At 45.5% G+C, this 12,596-nt stretch overlaps 1 protein-coding gene across 1 annotated transcript in view; it reads left to right on the top strand.

The window, feature by feature from the left end:
• Positions 1-12,269, top strand: part of LOC115168450 (prickle-like protein 2) — a 65,797-nt gene extending 53,528 nt beyond the window's left edge. The window contains exons 2-5 of the mRNA XM_029723749.1: positions 7,889-8,072; positions 10,458-10,571; positions 10,686-10,823; positions 11,932-12,269. Coding sequence (XP_029579609.1) covers positions 7,941-8,072; positions 10,458-10,571; positions 10,686-10,823; positions 11,932-12,216 — 669 coding nt within the window. The 5' untranslated portion in view covers positions 7,889-7,940 and the 3' untranslated portion in view covers positions 12,217-12,269. The remainder of the gene's footprint in view (positions 1-7,888; positions 8,073-10,457; positions 10,572-10,685; positions 10,824-11,931) is intronic.
• Positions 12,270-12,596: the final 327 nt, after the last annotated feature.

The raw sequence follows: 12,596 nt of genomic DNA, 5'->3' as shown, positions 1-12,596 counted from the left end.
CGCCTGGGCATGCTCCTGATGAGGTGGCGGATGGTCTCCTGAGGGATCTCCTCCCAGACCTGGACTAAAGCATCCGCCAACTCCTGGACAGTCTGTGGTGCAACGTGGCGTTGGTGGATGGAGCGAGACATGATGTCCCAGATGTGCTGAATTGGATTCAGGTCTGGGGAACGGGCGGGCCAGTCCATAGCATCAATGCTTTCCTCTTGCAGGAACTGCTGACACACTCCAGCCACATGAGGTCTAGCATTGTCTTGCATTAGGAGGAACCCAGGGCCAACCGCACCAGCATATGGTCTCACAAGGGGTCTGAGGATCTCATCTCGGTACCTAATGGCAGTCAGGCTACCTCTGGCGAGCACATGGAGGGCTGTGCGGCCCCCCAAAGAAATGCCACCCCACACCATGACTGACCCACCGCCAAACCGGTCATGTTGGAGGATGTTGCAGGCAGCAGAACATTCACCACGGCGTCTCCAGACTCTGTCACGTCTGTCACGTGCTCAGTGTGAACCTGCTTTCATCTGTGAAGAGCACAGGGCGCCAGTGGCGAATTTGCCAATCTTGGTGTTCTCTGGCAAATGCCAAACGTCCTGCACGGTGTTGGGCTGTAAGCACAACCCCCACCTGTGGATGTCGGGCCCTCATACCACCCTCATGGAGTCTGTTTCTGACCGTTTGAGCAGACACATGCACATTTGTGGCCTGCTGGAGGTCATTTTGCAGGGCTCTTGCAGTGCTCCTCCTGCTCCTCCTTGCACAAAGGCGGAGGTAGCGGTCCTGCTGCTGGGTTGTTGCCCTCCTACGGCCTCCTCCACGTCTCCTGATGTACTGGCCTGTCTCCTGGTAGCGCCTCCATACTCTGGACACTACGCTGACAGACACAGCAAACCTTCTTTTCACAGCTCGCATTGATGTGCCATCCTGGATGAGCTGCACTACCTGAGCCACTTGTGTGGGTTGTAGACTCCGTCTCATGCTACCACTAGAGTGAAAGCACCGCCAGCATTTAAAAGTGACCAAAACATCAGCCAGGAAGCATAGGAACTGAGAAGTGGTCTATGGTCACCACCTGCAGAACCACTCCTTTATTGGGGGTGTCTTGCTTATTGCCTATAATTTCCACCTGTTGTCTATTCCATTTGCACAACACCATGTGAAATGTATTGTCAATCAGTGTTGCTTCCTAAGTGGACAGTTTGATTTCACAGAAGTGTGATTGACTTGGAGTTACATTGTGTTGTTTAAGTGTTCCCTTTATTTTTTTGAGCAGTATATATTTCATATTTCAGATTCTTCAAAGTAGCCACCTTTTGCCTTGATGACAGCTTTGCATACTCTTGGCATTCTCTCAACCATCATCATGAAGTAGTCACCTGGAATGCATTTCAATTAACAGGTGTGCCTTGTTAAAAGTTAATTTGTGGAATTTCTTTCCTTCTTAATGTGTTTGAGCTAATCAGTTGTGTTGTGACAATGTTGGGGTGGTATACAGAAGATGGTGCCAGGTTTTCTCCAGAGTTCAATCTTGGTTTCATCAGACCAGATCAGACCAAACTCCAAGCGGATTGTAATGTGCCTTTTACTGAGGAGTGGCTTCCGTCTGGCCACTCAACCATAAAGGCCTGATTGGTGGAGTGCTGAAGAGATGGTTGTCCTTCTGGAAAGTTCTCTCATCTCCACAGTGGAACTCTGGAGATCTATCAGAGGGACCATCAGGTTCTTGGTCACCTCCCTGACCAAGGCCCTTCTCCTCCGATTGCTCAGTTTGGCCGGGCAGCGAACTCTAGGAAGAGTCTTGGTGGTTCCAAACTTCTTCCATTTAAGAATGATGGAGGCCACTGTGTTTCTCGGGGACCTTCAATGCTGCAGAAATGTTTTGGCACCCTTCCCCATATCTGTGCCTCGATAAAATCATGTCTCAGAGCTCTACGGACAGTTCCTTCGACCTCATGGCTTGGTTTTTGCTCTGACATGCACTGTCAACTGTGGGACCTTATGTAGACAGGTGTGTGCCTTTCCAAATCATGCCCAATAAATTGAATTTACCACAGGTGGACTCCAATCAAGTTGTGGAAACATCTCAAGGATGATCAATGGAAACAGGATGTACCTGAGCTCAATTTTTGTTTTTTGTTTTTTATAAATTTGCCCAAATTTCTAAAAACCCGTTTTCGCTTTATCATTGGGGTATTGTGTGTAGATTGATTCGTTTTTTTATTTTTTATAAAACAAAATGTGGAAAAAATGGAGGGGTCTGAATAATAGACGGCAGGAAGCTTGGTGATGTGATGTACTAGGACGGCGAATAGCTGACGTCATCTCCCCTCCCCCAGACTGTTATTTGTAATGTTTGTATACTCTTTGATAGTTTTTGCTATATTATATATTTTGAGTTGCTTTTACAAAAAAAAAATAACAAGAAAAAACAACAACATAATCTCTCCCATTCTAGATCATAATGGACTATGTGGGCAAGTTATGCAACTGCTGATATTTTGTGGCTGCAAATAGAATCAATCACCATTTTGTTTCCCATTGTTGAACATGAGATGAGAAAAGAGATACTGATCAGTTTTTAGAGATGATCATTACAGAGTATTTTCTCATAACCTTCACAGATGAAGGATGTGTATAGTATAGATACAGTGCATTAGGAAAGTATTCAGACCCCTTAACCTTTTCGACATTTTCTAATGTTACAGCCTTATTCTAAAATGGATTAAATTCATGTATACCCTATAATGATGAAGCAAAAACAGACCCATTGCTGTGAGACTCGAAATTGAGCTCAGGTGCATCATGTTTTCATTGATCATCCTTGAGATGTTTCTACAACTTTGTTGGAGTCTACTCCTCAGTAAAAGGCACATGACAGCTCGCTTGGAGTTTGCCAAAAGGCACTTAAAGGACTCTCAGGCCATGATGAAACCAAGATTGAACTTTTTGGCCTGAATGCCAAACATCACGTCTGGAGGAAATGAGGCACCATCCCTATGGTGAAGCATGGTGGTGGCAGTATCATGCTCTGGGGATGTTTTTCAGCGGCAGGGACTGGGAAACTAGTCAGGATCGAGGGGAAGGTGAATGGAGCAAAGTACAGAGAGATCCTTGATGAAAACCTGCACCAGAGTACTCAGGACCTCAGACTGGGGCAAAGGTTCACCTTCCAACAGGACAACGACCCTAAGCACACAGTCAATACAGCACAGGAGTGGCTTCGGGAACAAGTCTCTGAATGTTTTGAGTGGCCCAGCCAGAGCCTGGACTTGAACTCGATCGAACATCTCTGGAGAGACCTGAAAATAGCTGTGCAGCAATGCTTCCCATCCAACATGGCAGAGCTTGAGAAGAATGGGAGAAACTCCCCAAATACAGGTGTGCCTAGCTTGTAGCGTCATACCCAAGAAGACTCGATGCTATAATCGCTGCCAAAGGTGCTTCATCAAAGTAATAAGTAAAGGATCTGAATACGTATGTAAATGTGATATCTAAGAGAAACATGTCATGTGTTTTTATATAACGACAGTGTGACATGGGGAACGCACAACAGTGGCGTATGATTGGTGAAGAACTGTCATTGAAGAAGTAATGGACCCTTGGTTAGGTGTTCAGTGCTTCAGACGAGCACTTCTTCTCATGTTCGTTTTTACATAAAGAAGAGGCTCTCTTACTCTCTCCTTCCTTCCTTTCCTCCCTCCCTCCCTCACGCTCTCCTTCTTTCTCTCATGCACACCCACAGAGAGACTGTCAGATCCACACGAGGATGGAAGGACGAGGACGGAGGGAGGTGAAGCGTGACACATGAAAAAAAATGACATTTATTCAGCAATGATTTGACAGATCACTATCACTCTTTCTCTTTCTCTCTCTCTCTCTCTCTATCAATCTCAAATCAATTCAATTTCAATTTAAGGGGCTTTATTGGCATGGGGAACATATGTTTACATTGCCAAAGCAAGTGAAATAGATAAACAACAACAAATTTACAGTAAATATTACACTCACAAAAGAAACATTTCAAACGTCATATTACGTATATATACAGTGTTGTAATAATGTGAAAATAATTAAAGTACAAAAGGGAAAATAAATGCATCTAAATATAGGTTGTATTTACAATGATGTTTGTTCTTCACTGGTTGCCCTTTTCTTGTGGCAACTGGTCACACATATTGCTGCTGTGATTGCACACTGTGGTATTTCACCCAATAGATATGGGATTTCATCAAAATGCTTTGTAGGTCTGTGTAATCTGAGGGAAATATGTGTCTCTAATATGATCATACATTTGGCAGGAGGTTAGTAAGTGCGGCTCAGTTTCCACCTCATTTTGTGGACAGTGTGCACATAGCCTGTCTTCTCTTGAGAGCCAGGTCTGCCTTCGGCTGCCTTTCTCAATAGCAAGGCTATGCTCACTGAGTCTATACATAGTCAAATATTTCCTTAATTCTGGGTCAGTCTCAGTGGTCAGGTATTTTGCCCATGTGCACTCTCTGTTCAGGGTCAAATAGCGTTCTAGTTTTCACAGTATTTTTGTAAATTCTTTCCAATGTGTCAGGTATTATTTCCAATGTGTCTGCATGCATTATTTGGTATTTTATGTTGTACACGGAGGATATTTTTGCAGAATTCTGCATGCAGACTCAATTTGGTGTTTGTCCCGTTTTGTAAATTCTTGGTTGGTGAGCGGACCCAAGACCTCACAACCATAAAGGGCAATGGATTCTATAACTAATTCAAGTATTTTTTGCCAGATCCTAATTGATATGTCGAATTTTATGTTCCTTTTGATGGCATAGAAGGCCCTTCTTGCCTTATCTCTCAGATCGTTCACAGCTTTGTGGAAGTTACCTGTGGTGCTGGTGTTTAGGCCGAGGTATGTATCGTTTTTTGTGTGCTCTAGGGCAACGGTGTCTAGATGGAATTTGTATTTGTTGTCCTGGCAACTGGACCTTTTTTGGAACACTATGTTTGTCTTACTGCGATTTACTGTCAGGGCCCAGGTCTGACAGAATCTGTGCAGAGGATCTAGGTGCTGCTGTAGGCCATCCTAGGTTGGTGACAGAAGCACCAGATCATCAGCAAACAGAAACATTTGACTTCAGATTCTAGTAGGGTGAGGCCGGGTGCTGCAGACTGTTCTAGTGCCCTCGCCAATTCGTTGATATATATGTTGAAGAGGGTGGGGCTTAAGCTGCATCCCTGTCTCACCCCCGGCCCAGTAGAAAGAAATGTGTGTGTTTTTTGCCAATTTTAACTGCACACTTGTCGTTTGTGTACATGGATTTTATAATGTCGTATGTTTTTTCTCCCAACACCGCTTTCCATCAATTTGTATAGCAGACCCTCATGCCAAATTGAGTCAAAAGCTTTTTTGAAATCAACATAGCATGAAATGCCTTTGTTTTGGTTTGTTTGTTTGTCAATTAGAGTGTGCAGGGTGAATACGTGGTCTGTCGTATGGTAATTTGGTAAAAAGCCAATTTGACATTTGCTAAATACATTGTTTTCGCTTAGGAAATGCACGATGTTAATGATAATGCAGAGGATTTTCCCAAGCTTACTGTTGAACATATCCCACGGTAGTTATTGCTGTCAAATTTGTCTCCACTTTTGTGAATTGGGGTGATCAGTCCTTGGTTCCAAATATTGGGGAAGATGCCAGAGCTGAGGATGATGTTAAAGAGTTTTAGTATAGCCAATTGGAATTTGTGGTCTGTATATTTTATAATTTCATTTAGGTTATCGTCAACCCCACAGACCTTCTTGGGTTGGAAGGTTTCTATTTTGTCATGTAGTTCATTCAATGTAATTGGAGAATCCAGTGGGTTCTGGTAGTCTTTAATCGTTGATTCTAAGATTTGTATTTGATCATGTATATGTTTTTGCTGTTTGTTCTTTGCTATAGATTAAAGAGCCAAAATCTATACCTATCAATCTCTCTCTCTCTATCAATCTCTCTCCATTTACAGCATCTCTATTTCTAATTCTCTCTCTCTGAAGATGAAGTCATTTGTAGTTTTGGACGCAGTTGAAAGAATACTACCACCCTTTCATTAAAATTGTGTGATTACCTTCTTCTACAGACAATGAGATGTGGCAGCATTCATCCCCTCTTGATATTTGTCTGATAAACTTTTTCTTAAGCCATGGCAAAACTAAATGTCATGGTGATTATTGACTGAACCTTGAACTTTACAGTATGTAACAAGAGTGGTAATAATGATGCTCATGGCCAAAGCTGTCATTCATGCGCTGCAGATGATGTGTCACTCATATTGGCTATGTGCTCATATTCATTATCAGTGTACTAATGGCACATAATGGATGTTATCTCTGATTGGCTGTGACTGATAGACAAGCCTCTGTTTTTTCTCTCTCTAGAAAGCAGAACTGAACACAAACCAGTGAGAAAAAAACTGAAAGATCAAATTTGCCTGCCTGCCTCCCTCCTTCCCTCCCTCCAAATTCCCCCACACCCCTAATGTGTTGCCGGGGCAGATTAGAGGAGTGCGTGATGACAAACCACTCGGCATAGTGAGAGTGTGTTACGTCGAACTCACACACACACTCTCCAGGTCTCCCATGAGGCCTTCTCTCCCTCACTCTCTCTACTCCATACAGTTGTGATGTAACTGATGCACTGCCTGCCTGCTCGGGCCAGGCCAAGAGCTAGCAGCTACATCAGCACCAGCTTTACCTAGAACCTTAGAGGAATCAGCAGCGTCCATCTTAGAGCGAGATAAACAACACACCACACTACCTCATGCAGTCTGACTCACTGGCTCACTCCTCAATGCACAGCGAGGGAGATTAGTTATGTCCTTGTGCTTTCATGGCTTTAGTTATCTCCTGGGGCTTTGTGTGTTGTGTAAGAAGCTCTGGAAAGTTGCTGTAGCTATCTGTTAGATTCCAAGTAATGGACGTTCCACAGGGTGTCTGTGTTGTGGTGAGGGAATGTTGTTTTGGATTAATGGTGGACAGATCCTGTTTGAGCCTGATCCGTGACGTGACTGATTTTATTGGAAGTGGATTATAGACCAACTTACTGTAGGGGCACCCTGCCCCTGGCCTTTACCCCTATCACCCACCATCCATTCATGCTATAAAACGTCCCATTTGCTCCCTAAATTAATTGCTTTCAGTGCCATGTGTCTGGTGACGGCAGGTAGCGATCTGCAGCAGATACCGTCTCCTCCTAATCAGTCATGTATTAGTAATGTGTCCAGCTGTTCCACTATCCAGCCAGAGACCCTCCATCCTCTCACTCTCACTCTCGCTCTCGCTCTCGCTCTCACTCTCTCCCTCTCTCTATCTCTATCGCCTCTGCATTGATCTCTGCTCATCCTAATTCATATTCTCAAGTATGATCAATACTGTCTTAGGAGCTCAGCCATATCTGATAAATGGTCACGTAACTTAGGCTTGTTGTGTTAGATTTCTGTGTTTGGACTGTATATTAGTTTTGAAAACTATAATGGCACAAACAAACATTTTGTGCATTTGACAGTTTTATTAAAGTCTGAGCCAGTGTGTGTGTTTGTGTGTATGACTCTGTACAATATTTATGCATAATTGGTTATAACAAATTGGTGAAAATGCTTTCATATATCTGCCATAGCCCTGATGTATGGCCCTGGGAAATCTGAAACCGCAGCCTGTAGTGTAGAATACTAATTACTTTCTCTTTCTCTATCTTTCTCTCTCTCCCCTCTATATCTCTCTCTCTCCCTCCCTCCCTCCCTCCCTCCCTCCCTCCCTCCCTCCCTCCCTCCCTCCCTCCCTCCCTCCCTCCCTCCCTCCCTCCCTCCCTCCCTCCCTCCCTCCCTCCCTCATGCGCTCTTTCTCTCCCCCTTTCTCCCTCTCTCTCTCTGCTCTGCTAAAGTAAGACCTGTGTCTACTCTAAGTGTCCCAGTGAGGAGCATGTGGTGAGGGCCATGTCTCTGGAGATGGAGAAGAGTGTCACTAAGTTGATGTATGACTTCCAGGGGAACTCTACCTCTGACGACGACTCAGGCTGCGCACTGGAGGAATACGCCTGGGCGCCCCCTGGTCTCAGCCCTGAGCAGGTACACCATCCACTTTGTACCCCTCTTTTCCCCTTCTCTTACCATACTGACTCTCCACTATGACCCAACTCTGCCATCTCTGTTACTACCACAGCTTGCTAAGCCCTGGCTGAAACAAATTATTTGTAGTTATGCATATCATTTTCCTAGTTATCTGAGAAGGGTGGATTCATTGATTGATAAACAAGCAGCAGAACTGATGTTTAATTGCTTTAAAATTCCCTCTGAGAGAGAGAGAGAGAGAGAGAGAGAGAGGAGAGAGAGAGAGAGAGAGAGAGAGAGAGAGAGAGAGAGAGAGAGAGAGAGAGAGAGAGAGAGAGAGAGAGAGAGAGAGAGAGAGAGAGAGAGAGAGAGAGAGAGAGAGAGAGAGAGAGAGAGAGAGAGAGAGAGAGAGAGAGAGAGAGAGAGAGAGAGAGAGAGAGACCAAGCATAGCAAATTAGCTGGCAAATGTGAAGTAATTACTCAGCTGTCACTGTTGAGGTGACACGACGTGAGCAGAGAGGTCAGAGCCGTACGTAATGACAACCGTGACCAAACCATGAAGATGATCTGTGGAATGCATCGTCTGAACAACTTGAAAGTAATGAAATGATGGTGCCTCTTGGTTTCAGTGGTGTAATGATGGTGTGTATTATATATTCTAGAATTGTTTGTTGGATTGCTATGTTTTATTCTATCAGGATTGTCATTCCTAACCCCTCAAATTGGAACAAACTGAAACATAAACTTCCACCACAGAGAGAAAACAGCACAGACATAAAAATGATAAGTTCTTTCCGTTGACGGGAGCTGTCCAGATGAGGGAGAAGTTAGTTCTTTGTTTGTTCTCAGGCTGAAGTAATAATTCCTGCTTGTCTCCACTGTAAAGTGCTGCACAGTTGGACCTGTGATGCGATGCTGCCACGCTCCCTTCCTCCCACCACCCCTTCCTCCCTCGCTCCCTCCCTCTCTCCCATCCTTCCATCCTTCCTTCCCTTCCCCTTTCCGCCGACCCGCCCTCCCTCCCTCCCTCCAGCCCACCTGCCCTCCCTTCCTTCCTTCCTTCCTTTCCCCTCCCTCCCTTCCACCCTCCCTTCAGGAGCTCTGTTAATAGATGACAGGCAGGGCTGATGATAGTTATTTTCTCCAGTCAGCCATCTTGACAGGATTCTGAGGGAGGCTGTGGCCTTTCTCTGAACCAACAGGAGATGAAGGCAATCAAGCCTGCTGGGTGATTGTGACCTACAACTAAGTTTAGCGTCTGCTGTTGACTAGATGGCTGTTTTCTAGTGGATTGGAAGGCCCTAATTTATTTTGTGCAATGTTAGGTGTGAGCCACACAAGGATTTTAGTTTAAATCTGCTCTATATGTGTCGAGGATTATGTTGCAAATCATTGAGGTGTGACAAAACTTTAATTGTACCATAAGATTGTTGTGTTCTTGAAGAATAATTACCTGAAGCATTTTCCCTCCTTTCTATCATGTGACTTCAGCTCAGCAAGTTTTCCTGAATGCCTATAATTACTTTGATTGTAGCCTACAGGCATTCAGAAATCATAGATACCTTTTTATTTTCCCATCACTATGGAGGCTGCGGTAGCTTTGAGGGTGGGCCAGCAACTGGAAGGTTGGCGGTTCAAATCCTACTGTTGACCAGGGCAAAAATCTAGTGGGAGTGAGCTGGCAGCTGGAGGTTTGCTGGCATTGATGTCTCAGGTTGAAGTAATAATTCCTGCTTGTCTCCACGGTAAAGTGCTGCACAGTTGGACCTGTGATGCAATGCTGCCACGCTCCCTTCCTCCCTTCCATGTTCCCTAGAGCAAGGAACGTATGTGTTGGATAAAAAGCAGAAGACACATTTCCATCCTGTATGGACTAATAAAGCTAAGTAGAATAAGAGCCTACAATCAGGACTCTACAAAAGACTGTCTGCAATGAAAGAGAACATTGCTCTCCAAGGTTGTGTCTGCTGCAGAGCCACAAGATCCTTTGTTCCAGACACTCCTAGTTCCAGCCGTTGTTCTCAAGGCCAAGGATGATGGAGGACAGAACAATAACCAACACAGCAGAATATAAAGCCCATCATCTATTCATTAGAAACTGCTGCTTTCAGGTTAATCTGGGAGGGTTCTTGAACTTTTGTTTTTAACCGACAGACATTTTACCATTCAATTTACAGAGATAGTAAAGTTTATAATGATGGGTAGGCACATGGCCAACTTCAGGAAGGATCAGACTAGCCACTCTGTCAATCCTGTCATTACAAAAAATCAACAATTGTTGAGTGCAAAAACAAACATGTACCAAGGCTGTAGAAGATGCTATCATTGTCACTATGCTGAACTAAGACCCTTAGCGTTTTGTGAGACTAAAGCCAGAGTGTTGTGGTTTGTGTCCCTGTCAGGTGCATCAGTACTACGGTTCTCTACCTGAGGACAGGGTGCCGTATGTGAACAGCCCAGGAGAGAAGCACCGCATCAAACAGCTAATTCACCAGCTGCCCCCGCACGACAACGAGGTGACACACTAGTTTACCTGATTACCTGTGTCTAGTGACCTTTGACACATTTACGAAGGGATGTCTAATGTTTTTGATATGGGTGATGAACGAGTGTTTTGGTTTGGTCGTCAGGTCCGATACTGCAACACGCTGGACGACGAGGAGAAGAGGGAGCTCAAGCTCTTCAGTAACCAGAGAAAGAGGGACAACCTGGGAAGAGGCAATGTCCGCCCCTTCCCGTTGTCCATCAGTGGGGCCATCTGTGAACAGGTACTCACTGCTGACACAAAACAAACATCACAGAAAACCTACAGCACAAAGAGCAGAAACATAGAGGGCACCACTAGGGGATGGTGCAAATGGGATAAAATCCATGCTACAGCAAATTTAATTTATATTTGAAAATAAATTCAGCTTTCTACTCAGATCTGTTCATGTCTAAATGAGATGCTTTCTCTGCCTTGGTTTTTGGTTTGATGTCTAATCAGCAGGATTAGCCATAAAAGCCCTTCAGTGATAAGATCATGCACTTCACATTTAGAAACATTGGATTATTCATATCGTAACTGGCATCTCTCCCCCCTCCTCTCCCTCCTCCTTCAATCTCCCCTCATTCTCTCTCCCCCTCCTTCTCCCCCCTCCTCCTTCCTTCCAACTCCTTTTCTCTCCCCTGCCTTCTCTCTCCCTCCTCCTTCTCTCCCCCTCATTCTCTCTCCCCTCCTCTCCCTCCTCCTTCCATCTCCCCTCATTCTCTCTCCCCTCCTCTCCCTCCTCCTTCAATCTCCCCTCATTCTCTCGCCCCTGCTCTCCCTCCTCCTTCAATCTCCCCCTCATTCTCTCTCCCCTCCTCTCCCTCCTCCTTCAATCTCCCCTCATTCTCTCTCCCCCTCCTCTCCCTCCTCCTTCAATCTCCCCTCATTCTCTCTCCCCTCCCCTCCTCTCCCTCCTCCTTCCATCTCCCCTCATTCTCTCTCCCCTCCTCTCCCTCCTCCTTCCATCTCCCCTCATTCTCTCTCCCCTCCTCTCCCTCCTCCTTCAATCTCCCCTCATTCTCTCTCCCCCTCCTCTCCCTCCTCCTTCAATCTCCCCTCATTCTCTCTCCCCTCCCCTCCTCTCCCTCCTCCTTCAATCTCCCTCATTCTCTCTCCCCCTCCTTCTCCCCCTCCTCTCCCTCCTCCTTCAATCTCCCCTCATATTCTCTCCCCCTCCCTTTTCCCCCTCCTCCTTCCTTCCCCCGCCTTCTCTCTCCCCCCGCCTTCTCTCTCCCCCTCCTTCTTCCTTCCCCCTCTGTACATTTATTTTATCTGAATCTTACTTTCTAACTCTTTCTATCTATTTATATCCTGCCCCCCCCCCCCCTCCCATCTCTCTCTCTCAGTGTGGGGGCCAGATAAATGGACGGGACATTGTGGTGTTTGCATCGCGGGCAGGCCACGGCCTGGTGTGGCACCCTCACTGCTTCGTGTGCTGCATGTGTGAGGAGCTCCTGGTGGACCTCATCTACTTCCACCAAGAAGGGAAGATCTACTGCGGCCGGCACCATGCTGAGAGGCTCAAACCCCGCTGCTGTGCCTGTGATGAGGTAAGCACGCCTGGGCTCAGAGGGCTGGGGTGGTGGGGGGTCGGCTGGGTTAGCTGGAGCTCAGCGGGAGATGAGGTTTAAGGGGTATGGAGTGTTGAGGGGTCTCACCTTCCATATCTCAGTTATCTGAGGAAGTCTTGCTGGGTTTGACTAAGTCTTATTTCAGCTAATTCTAAGATATCTGTGATCTTCACTTGGTAAGAATCTGTCTCTCCTGCATATTATCTTTAATTATTTTTGCTGATGATTTTGTTCTATCTATTTTCTTTAGATTCCGGTTTGCTGATGATTGGGATGTATGGTCTCTCTCTCTCTCTCTCTCTCTCTCTCTCTCTCTCTCTCTTTGCTTTAGATTATCTTTGCTGATTATTGTGATGTAAGATCTCTCTATTTCTCTCTCTCTCTCTCTCTCTCTCTCTCTCTCTCTCTCTCTCTCTTTGCTTTAGATTATCTTTGCTGAT

Source organism: Salmo trutta, chromosome 30 (genome assembly GCF_901001165.1).
Source record: "Salmo trutta chromosome 30, fSalTru1.1, whole genome shotgun sequence".
Taxonomy (NCBI): Eukaryota; Metazoa; Chordata; class Actinopteri; order Salmoniformes; family Salmonidae; genus Salmo; species Salmo trutta.
This window is presented reverse-complemented; position numbering and strand designations above follow the sequence as displayed.